This window comes from Aethalodelphis obliquidens, unplaced genomic scaffold, assembly GCF_003676395.1.
Source record: "Aethalodelphis obliquidens isolate GAN/ISIS:26980383/991018 unplaced genomic scaffold, ASM367639v1 scaffold48, whole genome shotgun sequence".
Lineage (NCBI taxonomy): Eukaryota > Metazoa > Chordata > Mammalia > Artiodactyla > Delphinidae > Aethalodelphis > Aethalodelphis obliquidens.
The window spans coordinates 8,569,410-8,588,423 of record NW_020837992.1 but is presented as its reverse complement, the minus strand read 5'-3'; the positions used below and the strand labels follow the sequence as shown (position 1 = coordinate 8,588,423).

Sequence of the window (19,014 nt, the reverse complement as noted above, 5' to 3'; positions counted from 1 at the left end):
TAGGAATTCTGAAGATGTTAAATTAGACTTAAATGGAAGTTTTTCCTTCATGTGAAGGCCAGCAACAGACACTATATTAATTTCTCTAGAAGTATATCCTTAAAAAGTTTTTAAAAATTTAAAAGTAAGTCTACCAGAAGAAATATAATATTACTTCCAGAAGACAGTCCTAAAATAGGTAAAATGTTATATCCCTTTGTAAACAAACATTTTTAACATATTCAGATGAATTTCAACTCTCCTTTATTGCCACCCCAATTACTAAAACGGGTTTTGGGTTTAGATGGAATGAAATTAATTTTGAAAAAAATCTATAAACCTTAAAAGTTCAGTCAGTAGTGTCCCTCACCAGCACAAAAAAGTTAAGTTAGTTATGAAATTTCAAATCGTGTCGTTGTTCTTGTTCCAGATACCCTAAAAGACCACATACATCAAGAAAAACAAAAATTTTTTTTTCCCTATAGGTAAGCAAAGCACTTCAAATGAGCACCACTGTTACTGGACTCAATACCCCCAGTGGGACCCAGCTTCTAAGAATATACCAACCAAGAAACTGAGGAAACTTGGTAAGTTCTTTACCTCATCTGAAGGGGACTTCAATCTCAAAGCCAGTTTCATTCTGTTCTTTGCCATTTACTGGCTGTCTCCCATAAGAAATGCACATCTATACAATTCTACTGGTTAATTCAATTTCTCTGCTTGATAAAAAACTTCTAACTACAACTTTCAATATTTTAAATAGTCACTCTACCCTATTTCCACATCCACACTTATGCTGATGTTACAGCTTCACCTCATTTCACATAAATCATATGTGAAAACTGATTATAAACAAATTATACATTAAGTACACTAGCAAAGTTTACTATTTATGTGAATCCTTCATTTAGAAAATACCTTTGATCTGGATTTTCAAATACCAAACAGAATGGGAACTAACATTCTTTGCCTATTTTTAGGCACTAATTACATTATTTCACTTAATCCCCCAAATCCTGGGGAGATAGAAGGTATTATCCCCATTTTAGAGATAAGGAAAGCAACTCAGAAAGATTAAAATTTTACCTTTGACCCAGGGCTGACCCCAATGACCCAACTCTATGATACTGCTCAAATTTCACAAAGCAGGATAACAGCAAAAATACTGAAATCATTTAACCTAGGTACCGGTGTCAGGTGCAACACCATCCAGATAAGTAATCACAGGCCTGAAACTAAGCTGTTTAAGCCTCAGCTTTCTCATCTGCGAATAATACTGGTCTTGCACAGAGTTGCTGGGATAACACAATGAAATATAATTTTTGTAAAAATACATTGAGCTACGGATTGTCACAATATTACCTTAGGTGTGAAAAAGCAAGGGCTATCGGGGATTAGATGTTACACAACTTTGGACTATTTCACTTATTATGAGCAATACTGTTTTTTTTTTTTGTTTGTTTGTTTGTTTTTGTTTTTTTTTGTTTTTTTTTTTTGCGGTACGCGGGCCTCTCACTGTTGTGGCCTCTCCCGTTGTGGAGCACGGGCGCCGGACGCGCAGGCTCAGCCGCCATGGCTTACGGGCCCAACCGCTCCGCGGCATGTGGGATCTTCCCGGACCAGGGCACGAACCCGTGTCCCCTGCATCGGCAGGCGGACTCTCAACCACTGCGCCACCAGGGAAGCCCAATACTGTTTTTATAATTTAAAAATATAAATAAAAGTGTAAAATAATTTGTAAATGCTATATAACTGTATGGCATCTACTATTTTACCAAACCAATCCTTCTAGAGACTTACACAAAAAAGGTTAAACAGACTGAAAAGCTTCCAATTAACTGATTTTTTTTTTAAGTTAAAAGTCTCCTAACTGTTGGTTACCAGAGGAAAAGTTTAAGGTAGAAAAATTAAGTACTATACTAATGAAAATTTAAATACAGAAAAAAATGATTGACAGAATGTTCCTACCTTTATTTTCTAATACCTAGTTCTCAGAGGAACTTACAGAATTAACATAAGAAATTTCAAGTATTTTGGAAAAAAAAAATTTTTAAGCTATAAAATATAAGGCAGTTAAGTTTGATGACCCACATAACAGTTTCTCATTTTTAAAACATCCTTTTAACAAGGCTTGTTTTTTAAATACTTTCTGTAATAAAACAGAATTTTCTCTGAACATTTTCACCATTAAAATCCTGCAACCCACTTACTAAATTATTTCACACGAATAACTTCTTATAGATTAAAAAGTGGGATTATTTTGTTACTCTTTACCCATAGCATGCTTTAAGGAAAATAGCTGGCACCTTTCCAGTTTAGATTCATGTGGACAAAGTGTAACGTAAGCAGGTTGGCATAAACACTTAAAAGATTTTGGATGGCCACAGACATTGAATCACTCCACAGCAAGATTATATTTCAGAGCAGGAAGAAAAATTCTCTTTCATACATGTATTACAGGGCTTTCCACTGGTTTTTGTTAAGGCCACAAATGGAAAAAACTACTACTGACAGAAAAAGCACTCAACGTTGTGGTATCAAAGACACTGCCAAAGTACCAAATGAAGCAACTGAATTTTTAAAAAACCACTTTTCAAGCATTTTGGCATCTGGAGTACAAGTAGTTTTTCCTAGTGGGTAATCTAAGTAAGAATCTTATTCTTCAATTAAATTTACATAATTTATCCTGAATACGTAACTTTGCTTATAAAGAATACTATATTTTCATGTAAAACATATAGAATAAAACTAAAGTTCCAATTTTATTTTTTTCTCTACTAGTGAGCAAAATACTATAAATAAAACATTCAATGACACCTTCAACTTGTTGAACTATACACCGTGAAACCTGGATGAATACTGACTCTGCATATTTTTGCTAGGCTTTTAAAAACAAAATATATTAAAACTGCATCTCCTGGCTTGAAGCAACCATATATCTAATATTCAATTATTTTTATTAAATATAAGTAAATATTATATTAAAAAAGACAATATAAGGAACATCTTACTAAAAAGCAAATTAAAGAAACATGAAAGAAAAACACTAGCTCCAAACCTTCAAACTGCAAAAACAATTTGCCAATTTAATGAAAAAAAATTAAAAAGGTAAAAATATGTTTTAGTTAAGTTTAAAATTTTAAATTCATGAATAGTAGTTCAATGTCCTAATAGGTAAGATGATATTCTTTTATAGCTATGACATCACTCAAGTATTAGTCTTGGCAATGCCTACTACCATTGTGGTCTACCATTGACTATGCTATGTAAATTTTCACAATTTTTGTATGCTAAATAGCAAATGATAAATGCAGTACCACAGGCTACACATCTTAAATAAAACCTTCTTTCAAAAGTCAGTTTGATTCTGGCTGTGGGATGTCTTTAATTTAGAAGCACCCCAAGAGGCAGGGCAGTGTAGGATCTGAATGGGGTTCCAGAGCTATTGCAGGTCAACTGTGATTTGATCTGGGGTTTTCTTTAGACTCTTAGCCAAACTAAGGCTGGATTCATAGGCCCAAAGACAAATCAGAACCAGACTGGCCTTAAAGGGGATGCTGGAGCTTTTTCAAACTGATAGAAAAACCTGCTGAACATTTATCTATTTCAGTATGAACTTTTCATTTCCTGGCCTTGCAAAACAGATGATCTAGATTTCTATCAGGTTTCTTTTGTCGAAAAAAAATTTCGAATGTTTAGTACCATTATCATCTTGTTCCATGATGATGCCTATCTCATAAAAAGCAAAGACATTAAAATTATAAAATTAAAAGGTAGTAATCCACAAAGAATAAACTAGAACACCAGGAACCAATTTCTTTCTTTCTTTCTTTCTTTCTTTTTTTAATCCTCTAAACCTAGTGGGAAAAAGGAGTGAGCCAAAAGGAGTGCCAAGTTCTCCTGCAAGGCATTGACACGGATACCAATCTGAATTACTGTACAAACCTACAAAGTCCCTGGAATCGTGCTTGGCGAACTAAGTTCCCATTCCATTGCAAAGCGACACTATCTATCCCTTAACACCTCTCCAAGTTTACCGTGTGTATCTTCTAAGACGATAAAGTATTTTAAGTTTTTCTATTCTTTGGGCTAAAGGGAACATTTAAATCTAATGACCCAGTAAGTAAGACACTACACTGGTCAGATTTTTTAGGCTTTTTCTTTATAGATAAATCTAAAGGCCAGGTAACTCCTAACCGGTGTGTGCATTAGGATTCCCGGTCTGTAAGACTCTTAGGAACCATCAATGGGAAGGAAAGTTAGGGAGAGAGTGCGTACAGGCGCTTTATAATTGGAAAAGTAAAGGATTGGCTAAGAGTGGCCGAAAAGAGGAGGCAGGTCTCAGAAAGGGAAGGTCGGAACGTAAGACAGGTTGTTAAAGCAAGATGGGGACGGGCAAGGCTCGGGGAAGAAGAGTGAAGAACTCTACCCCTCGGACCGCAAGAGGAGAGCTCCAGTCGCAAGGGCAGGTAAAAGAGCGCGCAGGTGGGGAGGGGTGCCGACCTCCTCCAAGACCGGAAGAGCTGAGGTGAACCCAGAAGTGAGAAAAGCAAGGCTCTTAACAGCAAACCTGTTTGAATCAAAGGGGGTGGGAGGACGCCAAGGAAGCATGGGGAACGCGACTCACACACTCCGAGCCCCAGCTGGGCAGAAGAAACCCCGCAGAAAGAAATGACTCTGGCGGCGCGGAGGCGAGCCCCCACGTTCCTCCCCGGGCTGCGCCCTCGGAGGTTACCTTTGAGCTGGGGCAAGGGGTGCAGCTCCGGCTGGCTGCCCTGGCTGCGGAACTGCGACGAGCCCTGCGAGCGCTTCTGCCTCTGCGCTTTGCGCACCGATTTCCGGGTGAAGCCGTCCACTTTCTCCGAGGCCGAGATGGCGGCGCTGGCAGCCCCCGCCGGCGGCGGCGACGACGACGACATCACCACGGCCCTGGTGCTTGGCAGCTCCGGCTGCTGCTTGCACGGAACGGGCAGCAGCAGGAGGAGGAGGCGGGGGAGAGGCGCCGAGAGCTCGCGCCCCTCCGCCCCGTTCCCCCGGCCGCACTGCCCTCCCGCTCCCGGGCGCCGCCGAGCTTCTCCTCGCCGCCCACCGACGCCTCACGGCCACATCTCAGTGCCGGAGGTTCCTGGTCCCCGACGCGCGGCGAGCTCCCGGGGCTGACGGAGGCGAGGGCGGGGGTAGAGGGGGGGGTGAAGAAGTTGTTGACTCCGAGTTCGGAGGGCTGGTGGACGGGAGCCCGAAGTTTAGACAACTGAGGCGAGGACGCTGGGGTGCGGACGTCGAACGCGCCTCTCGTCCCTGCAGCCTGGGTCGCCAGCCGGCCGGCCCGCCAGCACCTCAGTGGCCGCAGCTAGCGCAGCCCGCCCTGCCTGGAGCCTCCTCCCGAGGCGCTGCCATCGCAGGTCCCCTCCGAGCCGCTGTCGCCACCGCCGCGGTGTCCGCTCTTCCCTGTCAGCGCCGACCCCTCATCTCCCGGGGCGGTGAACCGCCGCCCCGGCCCTGGGCGCGCACACACACTCGCTCCTCGAAGCGCCGAGCAGTCCGAACCCCCTCCCCCACGCGCCCTTCCGCAGCCCACAGAGAACCCCTGGCGGGCGACCGCTACAACTTGAGAAGGTGCTGGGTAGAGGCAAGGGGGGAGTGTGAGTGCGTGTGCGCGCGCGCGCTAGGGCGCGCGGCCAGGGGGAGGGACCGCGCGGGGGATGGGGAGGGAGGAGATTGACTGACAACTTCCGCGGGGTCCCGCCAGCCTCTCGGAGGCCCGGGAAGGAGTAGGGGGTGGGAAAGCACGCCAGCTCCCTCAGCCAATCGCAGGGCTAAGCGGCAGCAACGGGGTGAAGCTTGGCCTCCTGCAAGGGCTATCAAACTGGGAGGTTAGGCAGAGGAATGGGGCGTGGTTGTATGACGGACCTCGGCTACAGCCAATCGTTAGTGAGGATGACAAGCGGAGTGCCACTCTCACGTCAGAACAGTGTAACTAACTCTCTAATGATTGAGGGGAGGTGCGCCTCCACCAGCGATCAGCTTTGCACGCCTGCGCGACAGCTCCAGGCTATAATTGCGCTCCTGACAGCCTATGAGAAGACCGGGAAACTAGAGGAGGGAGTTTAGAGAACAAAATAGACTGTGCCCATCCTTCCCTCCCCTCTCTACTGGCCAATGAGGAACTGAAGCGACTGGTGGAGAGCTTGAGGGCTGGGGCGCGAAAGAGAGCCAGGTGTTACATCACTGAAAAGGGGTGGAGCAAAGGCCTGGTACGGGGTGGAACAAGCAGTGTGATCGATGGCTGAAGTAGTCCCACGGAGGAAGACGAGGAAATGAACTTGTCCAATCAGAGCGAGGTGCTGGCCTCTGTGGGCGGGCCTTGGAGCCTCGCCTGCCCTAAGCCGCGCACTTGGAAGTTAACGGGATAAATTTATAGCTCTCTGGTGGCTCTAGCACTGCACTTCCTGAGAGCTGTTCTAGCGCGAGTTTGGGCAGTCTGGCGTACACTACTGAAAAGAGTTTCCCAGATCCACACCCTGCAGGAAGAGATTTATCATTTCCAATTTAGTATCCTACTAATTTTCACTCTTCTTCAGCCGGAGGCCTTCAGCTGCTCCAACAGGAAGAGTACAAATTGGCTGATCTGTGGTTTGTGGATTTGAGGGCTTGCCATTTACTCTTACTGGGATCCCCTGTAGATTCCATCCAGATTTTAAACTTTTTAAGGACAGGGACTACTGGTCATCTTAGTTTTTTTGTGTGGCGCTTTCTGTATAATGATGCTTAATAAAAATAAGTGAGCTGAACAGTCTGTCTTCTCTGCGGCTTGGCGGACCCCAATCTCCATTTCTCTTCCACGAGCCCCAGACCTCTTCCTTTCGACAAAATTAAAATGGTTGCCATATATTTAAGCAAAACTATCTGATGCATATGTACCGAAGATGCCAACTTTGGGTAGGAAGTTGGATTCCAGATCTAAAACCAAACACTACTTTAAAATACTTCCTTCCTTACATTCACTGAGTGGTGAAATCGTACACAAGCCTCCTAGTCAAGGAGGTTCAAACCTCAGCAGCGTCTTTGAGACCTTCCTCATCAAATCAAGTTGCAGATCGTGTTGAATCTACCTTCACAAACGTTCAAACCAAGCCTTCCTTACAATTTGCACAACCAACCCACCAAATATAGTTCAGGGCTTTCAAAGTCACTGCCAGATCAATCTTTTTAAATGCCAAATTTTCTTATTGGCATGTGTGAAGAACCATCCAGTACCTACAGAATAAAGTCCCAATTCCAGGCTCTTCTCAATCTAACTCGTGGCTGTCTTTCCAGGCATAAATCGTGCCATGTCCCTACACAAACTCTTTTTCAATATAGACACATCATTCTACACACTGATACCCTAAAAGTATAGTGCTTCCTTGACCCTCAGCTCCAACATCTTGAAATAATCCACTTTTTTCCCCATCTTGTTGAGACCTAACTGTTTTTTCTAACCCTAGCTCAACCCCTATCTTTTATGAAGCCATTCATGATAATCTGGCCAAAAGGGATGCCTTTCTTCTTTGCATTCCTATAGCATTTATTATCTATAACACTCACAGGGTCTGTCATCATATAATGTCAGAGATGTCAGGCACTCTGCTCTTTCTCCCCTGGAAGTCTGTAAACACTAAGAGAGCAAGAACTCAGTTATTTTATACCTATGTATCTTTTACTGAACAAAGGATAGATATGCAGTATGTAACAGTCTAATTTTTAGTTCTCAAGAACAAGGTTTCTGAAAGCATGATCATTGGATCGCCTGCATCAAAATCCTCTGAGGTGCTTACTTAAAATGCAGATTCCTGGACCTTACCCCAGACACACAGAATCAGAACCTACGGGAAAAACACTGAGAAATCTACTTTTAATAAGCTCCCTAGGTCATACTTATGCACACAAAAGTTTGAAACTACTATTATCTAGTCACCTGGATTTTATTTAGAATAGATTATAAATGTCTAAAAGTCAAGGGTAGTACTATTTATAATAAAGAGCATTTACATAGGATAAGAAGGGGAAATAAATAGCAGAGCACACCAATAAAGCTAAAATTCATACTGGAATATGATATACAATAAATAATGGAAAATAGAGACCAAATAAAATAGATAGAAAATAGACACTAGAAACAAATTATTGGGAGGCTTGGAACCAGCAAAACTGTCAGGGCTTTCTGAAACAGCCTCTTGGAGAAGAATTTTGAGAAAAATTTTAAATAAAGAGTGAGTCAAAGCCTAAGAAGAGAGAAGGATGGCATTCCATGTTGAAGTCACCAGACATTTCGGGGGAGATGGAGAATACAATAGCCAAAGAATCAAAAGCCCTGACTTTATTAATTATCAATAGTTTGGGCCTGTCGAGTCACTCACCCTCTCTGAGTCTTAGTTTCCACATTTGTTTATCAGAAAAAAATAAGTAACCAGCCTTCTTTACAACGTTGACATGAGTTTTAAATGTGATACATAAAACAAAGCACTTGGGAAAGTGAATATTTTGCACATGATAATTTTATAGACATATGTATTTATTGAACATTTATTTTCCATGTACTATCTTAAGTAAATAAGGTATCTGGGTCCTAAATAGAGATTTGTTCACTAATAATCATCTAACAGAAAACTGCAATCTCAGTGCTGATCTGTATGTAACTCTGACACAGGAAGAGTGTCAAGGATGAGTCCATGCTGTATCACTCCTGCCTTTTCCCATATGTGAAGACCCATATGTGATTCAGAGATCAAGGCTTCATCACTGCAAATTCTTTGGTTTACTTTATCCCCACATGACTTGAATTCCTTAGTCCATAAGCATAAATATGCTTAGTGATCTCATTCTTTTATTCACAATACCTAGCTTGCTGGGGAAAATAAGTAATTCGTGAGACAACAATATCCACAAAGCAAAATCTTTTAATGGTTTAAAGAGTGCATCCAAGGGGGGAAAAAAATTCCAGCACCTCTGATGGCTGAGCATATTATTTATGCTTTCAATTTCAAGAATAATAGAAGAAATATTTTTTTTAAAGAGTGCATCAGGGAGAGTATTCTTTTCAAATCACTGTGAAATTCTCTAAAGCATGTCCAAGTAAAGTTTCGGCTGTCAACGTTCTCTTTCCTTAAGAGCCATAATACCCAAACTGTGCTCCAACAGAACACCAAACAAATGTGTTTTATCTGCAGAATCAAATAGTAGTGGTCGTTTCCAAATTTACAAAAATATAATAAAATAAAATTTCTTCCTTACATCTTTCTTAAAAGTTTGACTCTTTTCTATTGCTTTACTATACTGGAATCTAAATCAAGATAGTATCTGATTTATCATAAAAATTTTAATTTTTAATATGTCACTCCTTTTTATTTAAATACATTTAAATTATGTAAAATTCAGAAAGAATGAAAGGGTAACAGGAAAAGTCTCACTCCCATTTCTGTCTCCCAAAATCCAGGTCCCCTCCTGGGAGGGAATCAATGCTATCAGATTCTTATATGTGCTTCCAGAGATAAAATAGGATTACTCTCTTAAGATTTAATAAATTCACATTTTTAGATGTTCCACCAAAAGCTACATGATTTATAGTTATTTCTTCACCTGAAGAAGTTTGAAAACCACTGCTCTATCCATCAATGAACCTTCCAGAGTTCTTACAGGTTTATTCATAGCTATTCATTCATTCATTATTTTATTCATTAATTCATCATGTAACAGATATTTATATATACATGCTATGCATCAACAAAATATGAAAGTTGAAGGGACCTTAGATGCTAATCAGGTCAAGTTGGTACCTGACCCCAGGTAGACCAAGAAGGTCCTCCTTCAAACTGATCCAAATTGGAAAGTCCTTTTTTTTTTTCATATCTTACAGGAGACTTTTGTTTCCATGTACAATGAGATCTTCTGACCAATAACTTACTATGCAAGTTGTCAAAGCTTATAGGCACTTGGTTCATAAACTAAACTCAGTGCTTTTCTAGATTTTTTTCAGGGACTTTAATTCTGTGTTGTCTTTCTGGCCACTGTTCAAGCACAAGTACACATTGAGATGATTGGAATTCCTGCAATTTTCAGGAAGGGTCCTTTGTTAACAGCACAAGATCCGTAGTCATGGTTTTCAATTGCTGCCATTTTTGCTTTTAATTATAAATTGCTTACAGTTAAGCTTGTCATTATTAAATCAGTTTGTTGCTGGCTATTACACAGGCTGTTGTCTTGGTCAATCAAGAACTTAGACTAGGTCAGTAGTCTGGCGGTAGAGATGGTTAGATTGGAGACTTTTTTTAGAGGAGGATTACATAGGACTTGCAGAAGGATTGAATGTGAGCTCTTGGTACAGCAGAGGTATTATTAATCCCCCCAAAACATGCTGGTACACTTATACTTTATGATTATCTCTGAATCCTTTTTCTATAGCTGTGAGATCTTTTGCCCCATCTTAAGTGGACTGCAATCATAAATGTTCAATAACCCCTGGTGTGCCCAATCCTACCTGTATACTAGATGAGGAACCAGGATATAGTTTGAAGGGGCTCAGCTCATGCTGTATTCTCTTGTCCTTGCAGAGTGGGATTTAAAAGACTGATACTGGCGAACTCTCCACTGTTTAATTCAACTGCAAGTATTTTTCAAGTGCCTTCTATGTGCCAGGCAATATGCCAGACACTAGGAATGAAGAGATAAATAAAGCATGGACCTTACAATTTAGTGAGGACAGACAGCATGACAAATCAAAGACTATACCCTAAATGTTTCCTACGGTGTTGTGTAAACATAGTGGAAAGAAGAGCAAATTTGGTTTGTGAAGAGAGAGTCAGAGAAAATTTAACAGAAAACGTAATGCTTGAAGTGAGCCTTGAAACAAAATGAAGTTTTCATATGTATAAGAACAACAACAGAAAAGAATACTTGCCACTCAAGAAACTAATTTCCCACATTTCTTCATCACTAAAAAGATTTCCAGGGAATTCCCTGGTGGTCTGCCATGGCCCGGGTTCAATTCCTGGTTGGGGAACTGAAATCCGGCAAGACGCGTGGCCAAAAAAAAAAAAAAAAAGATTTCCATATCTCAGTCAATGAATTTACTTATTTCACACAATATGTTACCAAAAAAAAAAAAAGAAAAAATTCCATTGCAACAGAAGAATATATTTTGCCACACCTTGTCAGAATTTGACCTGGAGGTGAATGGGCAAAGAAAAGCAAAGATTAAATTCAACACAGGACTGCTCTCTGGGTATATATTGAGGAGCAGTGATTACAAAACTACTGTATGGCTCCTTAATGTTCCACTCATATGCAGATTTTATATAAACCTATAAGTGGTCTTCCTCTTTCATCTGCCTGGAGGAAGCATGCAGTAAGCTTTGAAGCAGTCCCTGTCTTAAAATACCTAGCGGCTGCATGCCAGCAATACGTTCTCTCTTATTGGCTTGTTATTTTGGCTCAAACTTGCAGAAAATAATTAATTTGAAAATCTAAGAAATTGACCTTGTATCTTCAATATCAGGAGGTGTTTATGCTTTGAAGAAGCAATGCTAGTAGTACTATGGGATTTTCAGGAATTATTGAACTGGAAATTCTCCAGTGTTTTCAGATCCTAAGCTTTGACTTCTATATCAGAGGATACAGTTTTTTTAAAAAAAACTGTGTGTGTCTCTGGGTGTGTGTATATAATCATCACCATAAATTTAACACCTACTGTGTACTAAGCATTATTCATATAAAGAATCTGGCAAAAAGAGATCAAACAAGATTCTCTATTAAAGTCCCTCTCATCTGTGTGACACGCCTCTCTATTCCCCTGGGAGTTTGGTCCCAGTGACTTCTGTCATGTCCAGGAGCAATTTTTTGTATTCTAGCATCTCTGGAGTCCTCTATTCTTTTCTTGTAAAAATCAGTGAAAATTCAAGCTCTCTTTATTCATTCTGTACAAAGACATTCACCAAAAATGAAATTGAATGGATTGGACTGTCACTGCCATAAGATGCCCAGCACTTTAAAATTTTTGTATATGTAGAGCTCTGAAGTCCTGTTACTTAGAAGGAAAATGAGATTATCAAGAGATATAATGGTGCCCAATGTCTCCTATTCATTCACTCAAAAAATATTCATTAATCTCCTATAACATGCCTGGTTCATTCCAGGTGATTGATGAATAGCCATGAGTGACACAAGGCTGACTGCATGGAGCTCACCATCAGTGGGGAGAGCTCACATCAATTAAAATTCAACTATGGAAACAAAGCAGGGAATATGCACCAGAGGAAACATGGTATTATTGCACACATGTATGGGCAAACCAGGAGGGTTGGTCATGCTATGGACCAAACAAGCACCATCACCAATTTATGAGGCCTGTTATGAACACGGCCCATGGCTAAACATTGTGGTCTTGACCCTAAGGGAGCACGAACTCTAGGGGAAGAGATGAGGCATCAGCCCAGGGAAAGATAACTTCTCATTCAGGACAGTATTTGATGAGAGCCAAGACAACAAAGTCCGAGGGAGTTCACAGGTGATGCTCGTACTGAGGTGGAAGACATGGGATTTTAGCTGGATCCAGAGGATTGGGAATAATTAACTAAGTAAAGAAAAGTAGACGTGTTAGGGGAGAGCACCATCCAGCTACTTACTACACATCTCTCCAGCACAAAGTGTCCAGCTTATTATGCCCACCCCCTCCTCCCCCACTACTTGATATTGTCGCCCACCAGTCAGTGAAGGAAGGGTGTGAAGGCACACGGGTGGGGAAGTACAGGCATGTACGGGGGTGTTAGATGTCTTTCCTAGAGAAGGTGATTTCTGGAGGGGTAGTGGGAGACAAAGCTGGAAAAGGTGCACTCATTCAGTCATTCAACAAACATTCAATGCTTATTATAGGCTATTTTCTGTTCTAGTTTCTGGGGATAGAAAAAAACAACAACAGGTTTTTCCCTCAGAGAGTCTGGAAAGGAAAGTAAAATGAAAACATAAAAACAAAAAAACCCACAAACCACCATAGACAGTATAATAAGTGCTGTGTCAAAGGTAAGCACAGAGAAAGAAGGCAGAATCTATGGGGTGGGGAGCAAGATAGCCTTTCTGGAGGAAGAGGTTCTAGATTTGAGAATTGAAGAACATAAGGAGTTAGTCAGGACTTTCCCAGTGGCGCAGTGGTTAAGAAGCCGCCTGCCAATGCAGGAGACACGGGTTCAAGCCCTGGTCCGGGAAGATCCCACATGCCACGGAGCAACTAAGCCTGTGTGCCACAACTACTGAGCCTGTGCTCTAGAGCCTGAGAGCCACAACTACTGAGCCTGCGTGCTACAACTACTGAAGCCCGTGTGCCTAGAGCCTGTGCTCCACAACAAGAGAAGCCACCACAATGAGAAGCCCACGCACCGCAGTGAAGAGTAGCCCCCGCTCGCCACAACTAGAGAAAACCCCTATGCAGCAAAAAAGACCCAATGTAGCCAAAAATAAATAAATAAATTTAAAAAAAGGAGTTAGTCAGGAAAACCCAGAAAGGGGAATTTATTCCAAGAAGCATGAAGGAGATGTTTAAGGTACAGAGCCCTGAGAGAAGGGGATACATCAGGAAGGTGAAGGGAGTTTGGTGTGAAAACTTTGAGGTAGCAGCAGACAAAGAAGATGGTATCAGATTATGGAGTGTCTGTAAGTTTGGACTTTATACTGAGGTCAGTAGGGAGACGCCAAAGCATGTTTGAATGGAAGATGTCACGTGGAAAGCAGTGTTTTAAGAGTACTGGGTGGGGAAAGTGGAAGCCAGCAAGATTAGCTGGAGGTGAGGATAGGTGTCCAGGAGAAGGACTTGACTGAGTGGTGCTGAGCAGTGTGTGTCAGCACCTGTGGAGCTTTTCTAAGCTATACGGTATTTTGAAAAAATTCCCAAGTGAGAATCCAGACCCCCCCACCCCCCATCCCCATCCCCCATTCCTTGATGATCACTGACTTAAACTAAAAATGGCCCTGGAAATAGATATGAAAGACATTACAAAGGAAACACCGGAGAGATTTGATGAATGGGGGGGGGTAGCAAGTCAAAGGGAAGAATTACAAAGGGTGCCAAGGTTTTGAACTGGGGGCCTTTAACCAAAAGGTTCAAAAGCTAAGCCAGTTTTCTTCTGTGGGAGGGAGACGAAAGGAGTGCCAGAGGAAGGAAGGAAAGGGGAAGCAAAGATGACTCTGAGGTTAGACATGTCGAGTTAATAGTTCTTTAAGGTCATTGAGGCGGAGAGCTGGATCTTTATTTTTAAAAAGAGGTGATGACATGTTGTATATTAATTTGGGGAAAGATGAAGACTAGACTGGGCTAACAGCCTGGAGTAGGCCAGAGCAAAGAAGGAAATTACACAAACAACACAAGCCTCTTTTTTCCTCTTTAAGGAGAAAAAAATCATGACAGAAACAAATGGGCAAAAGATGTGTAGCCTGTCATGTGTCTCGGCGGTCTCCGGTGCCAAACGCGCAGTAGGACTGCACAGGAGAGAAGCAGGGCCCAGCCACTTGTACCTGCTGTGGCAGAGGGTCAGGGATCAGGAATGAGGAAGCCCTTGCTATTCACAGATAGGGCTCAGTGACGCCTCTGGACACACCATCTCTCACACACACAGACACACAGACACACACACACTGTCCTTAATTCCTAACCACCATCCTAATCACAAAACTATGACAAAATCTCTTTATGATACCCTTACAGAGGAAGAAATCTATCTACCAACTGAGGATCTCTTTCCAGCTTGAAGCAAAGCCTGTGTAAGGTTTCCAGCTTCTCCAGCCTCTTGAATGGCTAAGACCTCTTCTTGCCCTAAGGAGCTCAGTCCCACTCCCTCACACTGAATTAGTGATTGTATTTCAGCTTACTGAGGGTCAAGGATATGGGATAGGACTGGAGAATGACCATAACCTTGTGAGGATGCAATTCCAGTCCTTGCACATGTTAGACTCCATATTTCAACATGAATTCTTTGAGTACTGGTTTTCTTCAGAGAGAAAGAACTCTATCAATTCAATGATTTACAGCACTGTCTCCTCCTATGGGCTAGGAGGTGCTAGGGAAACAAAAATGAGGGAGACATAGCTTTTGCTTCTTTGGAGTTTACGCTTTCATGGGGAAGAAAGGTCCAATGCACGCAGAATCAGCCATGACGAGGGATGTACAGACAAAATGCAATTAGAATTAAAGAAGGAAAAATAACATCCTGGGGGGGAGGTGAAGGACACATGACAGGGAAGAGCAGGACATTTAAAACTGACCTTGAGGGCTTCCCTGGTGGCGCAGTGGTTGGGAGTCCGTCTGCCGATGCAGGGGACGCGGGTTCGTGCCCCGGTCCGGAAAGATCCCACATGCCGCGGAGCGGCTGGGCCCATGAGCCATGGCCGCTGAGCCTGCGCGTCCGGAGCCTGTGCTCCGCAACGGGAGAGGCCACAACAGTGAGAGGCCCGCATACCGCAAAGAAAAAAACAAACAAAAAAAACTGACCTTGAAAAATGCACAGAATTTCAATGGGTAGATACGTAGAGGAAAAGGGGAGAACATTCTGGTAAAGGGAAGCATAAGCAAAGTTGCTGAAATGGATGGCATATTTGAGAACAGCAGCTAGTTTAGTCTGGCTGGAGTATAGAGTAACAGGAGATAAAGCTGGAACATAGGTTGGGGGCCTAGTGTAGAGTACTTTGAATGGCAGGGTGAGAAGCTATTGAAGACTTAGGAGCAGGCAGCGACTGATCAAACCTGGATGTAAGAGGATTACTCCTCCAGCTATTAACTCAGGGAATAAAGGGGCTGGAGGCTACAGGTAGAGAGAAATTTTGACCATGTTGAGTCTAACATGTCTGTGGACTCTCCAAATGAAGATGCTCATTAAAGCTTGGGATGAGGGTCTGTCTGTGTTCAGGATGGTTAAGGTCTTTATAGCCTGAGTTTTTTCATCTGTAAAACAAGGACAAAAAAACTTACTTTGAGGATGTTTGGGGAATTAGACATAATTCTTTGAAAAACACTTACCACAGTGCCTGACTAATACTAGGCATGTGGGACAGATCCTGGTGATGGTACTTGTGGTGGTGGTAGCATCAGTAGTAGTTGTACTGTCAGTTCTCCCTTGTAACCCTTTTTTCTCCCCAGAATTCTGCCACGAGTTCAAGAAATAAAACCAAATGGCAAACCCTTGCTGTAGCCAGAATTGCCCCTCCCCTGAGATGACCAAGGCTGTGTATTCAGTCAAGCAATTGTACTGGCTCCTTTGTCCCTTAAGGTAACCACTCTACTGGGAGATCTCTTAGCCCCTGGTAAATAGAGTTCTGTTGAGTGTCTGTTTTTTCTGCTGTGTCCAAACACTGCAGCTCAGAAAAGCTATAACCCTGAATGAATGAGTAGAGCTTAAAGACATGTAAAATGCTATTGTTTAGGGGTATAGAGAGAGTATATATGTAGTGATATATACAAACACTCATGCCATATCTATCTATGTATCTATCTATATTCCTAAATAATAAATAGCATTATATTCATGAGAATTAAAAACATCAAAATCAGAAGCTTCTTACTTCCTGGAAGGAGGATAAGAATGGGGGCACAATTGGGAGGGTTACAGTGAGGGTTATACCTATATCTGTAATGCTTTATCTATACATCCTTTTTGCTGGATATTGGGTGTTTATATTATTCTCCATACAGTATGTACATAGTAAATGATATATTTATATATATGTATTTTTTAATTTCAGAGTGAACAAAGTAGGGTCTCTGTATTTTGAAAATGGTGAGATTGAGTTGATACTTGGGCACTTACGAAAGGGGAAATCCAGACATGGAGAGAATCCTTTGCAACATGCGTTAGATCCAGCCAGCAGACAGACTGCCACCCTTCATGCACCAGAGTAAGGATCCCCCAAAAGGAGCTAGATGGAAGAAAGAGAGCCTCAAGCACCGCTCTAGACGTCCACCCACAGGAAAAGTGACACTGACGTAGCACCAGCGGAGTAAAAACTAGAAGAGCAGATGGGTTGTTAAAACAAAAACAAGGGAAATGGAATTCCTTAGATCCCTGGGGAGAAAGGAAGTAATAGGCTGTCAGTGACATCAGGGAGGAAAGTTAGAAGACAGTTTGACTTGTACAGAAAAATATTTTTATTGACTTAAGCAAGAGCAATTTTAGCAGTGCAAAAAGAAATCATGAGGAAGAAATTTGCGCTTCCAGACATGAAAATCAACTGCAACTGGATTTCCCCTGTCACAGTAAACAAGAAGTTTGGGCAAAAATGCGTGAAATAATTGTTTTCATCCTACAACACACAGCGCAGGGTTGTGATTCCTGGGAGAAGAGAAACAAATGAAGTGATATGTACAATATTCCTAGCTTTCTTCTTAGAGGCACTTTCCAGATCACAAGAAGGGGGGATCCGAGCAGACAAAACAGTCATGCTAAAATGTGGGCAAAAAGATCAGAGTTTGGGCAGGCTGAGGTGGCGGTAATTTTTGAGGCAGAGTACCAGAGGAGAGGGAGGTATACAGAGAAAGAAATGTTGAGTGCCCTTGAGTCTTAAGCTGAGTACTAAGCTGCATAAGGTATAACTCTATGAGACTCATGAAAGAGAACTCTTAGATTGCTAAAAGTTAAACAAATTCCTGAGCTGAGCTGGGAAACACTCAAGTTCCAACCAGGCAGAATGGAGAGACCTTGTTGAACTCTTGTGGCTTTTAGAAGAGACCCTAGAGGGAGCATGCCTATGTAGTAGGGCTAAACTAGCCCTAAAGTAAAGCCCTAAAGTAAAGGTTAGATCTTCCCTAACAAAGCTTAAAAAAGATCAAACTGAGGTTATGCAATTAGGTGACAAAAACTGTAAAAAAGCTATAATGTGCTCAGTAATTTAAAGGAAAACATGAACATAATGAGGAGTGAAATGTAAACTATAAAAAAGAACCTCGTGGAACTTCTAGAGCTGAAAAGTACAATATCTGAAATGAAAAATTTACCAAATGGACTTAACAGCAGCTCAAACAATGCAGAAGAAAAGATCATAGACTTGAAAATATAGCAGCAGAAACTATCCATATTACGGAGGAGAAGAAACCTGGAACCCTTGGTGACCCACGAGAAAATACCAAATGGTGTAAGACAGTGTAATTGAAATCCCAAAGGAGGGTGGGGAGAGCAGAAGCAATATTTGAAGCAATAATGGCGGCACATTTTCCAAAATTGATAAAAATCACAAACCCATACATTCAAGAAATTCAATGAAGGGTAAAAATCAATTGAGATAGAAAATGCATTCTGAATTTTTTCAATAATGGAGTGATTTTCTGAATGGACCAGTACCTGAAGGCTTAGTCCAGGGAGGAGAAGGAAAGATCTGTAAATTGGAGGAAACTGTACAAATTGTGATGTGGGAAAGTAGAAACCAGCCTAGGAGACACAAACACAGAAACATATTAAAGGAGAAGAGGTGGGCCCTCTGGAGAACCCAAATACCGAAGATGCAGACATATTGCAGAGTAGGAAGAGGAACTCTTGAGAATAAAAAAGGGTGGAGTGGCATCTCCAACTTTCTTCACTTTAAAATTTTTTTAGTCTCCTTGTTCCCATACCTTACTTCTTGACGACAATCATCTCAGACCTGGGCTTGAAGCTCCTGTTTTAAAAAATTTTTTTTCTTTCTTTAAACATTTTTTTTCTTTATTTTTTAAATTTTTTCTTAAAAAAATTTTTTTTTCTTTCTTTTTTTTGGGCACACGGCTTGCAGGATCCCAGTTCCTTGACCAGGGATCAAACCCGTGCCCTCGGCAGTGAAAGAACAGAGTCCTAACCACTGGACCCCCAGGGAGTTCCCTGAAGCTCCATTCTTTTCCCTATCCAGTCTATCCTGAAGTTCACTGCTTCCAGAGTGGCTTCCTTAAACCCAAGAATCTCATCACTCCTCTGCCAGACATCTTTAGTGAAATTGGTACCCGAGTAGCCCTTATGTTAGATTGCCACAGGAACGGATCATGCCTCCTCACAATTA

At 41.8% G+C, this 19,014-nt stretch overlaps 1 protein-coding gene across 1 annotated transcript in view; it reads right to left on the bottom strand.

The window, feature by feature from the left end:
• PPP2R5A (protein phosphatase 2 regulatory subunit B'alpha) overlaps positions 1–5,616 on the bottom strand; it is a 95,455-nt gene extending 89,839 nt beyond the window's left edge. Inside the window, exon 1 of the mRNA XM_027082934.1 lies at positions 4,715–5,616. Within this exon, the coding sequence (XP_026938735.1) occupies positions 4,715–4,898 (184 nt within the window). The 5' untranslated portion in view covers positions 4,899–5,616. The remainder of the gene's footprint in view (positions 1–4,714) is intronic.
• Between the last annotated feature and the right edge of the window lie 13,398 nt (positions 5,617–19,014).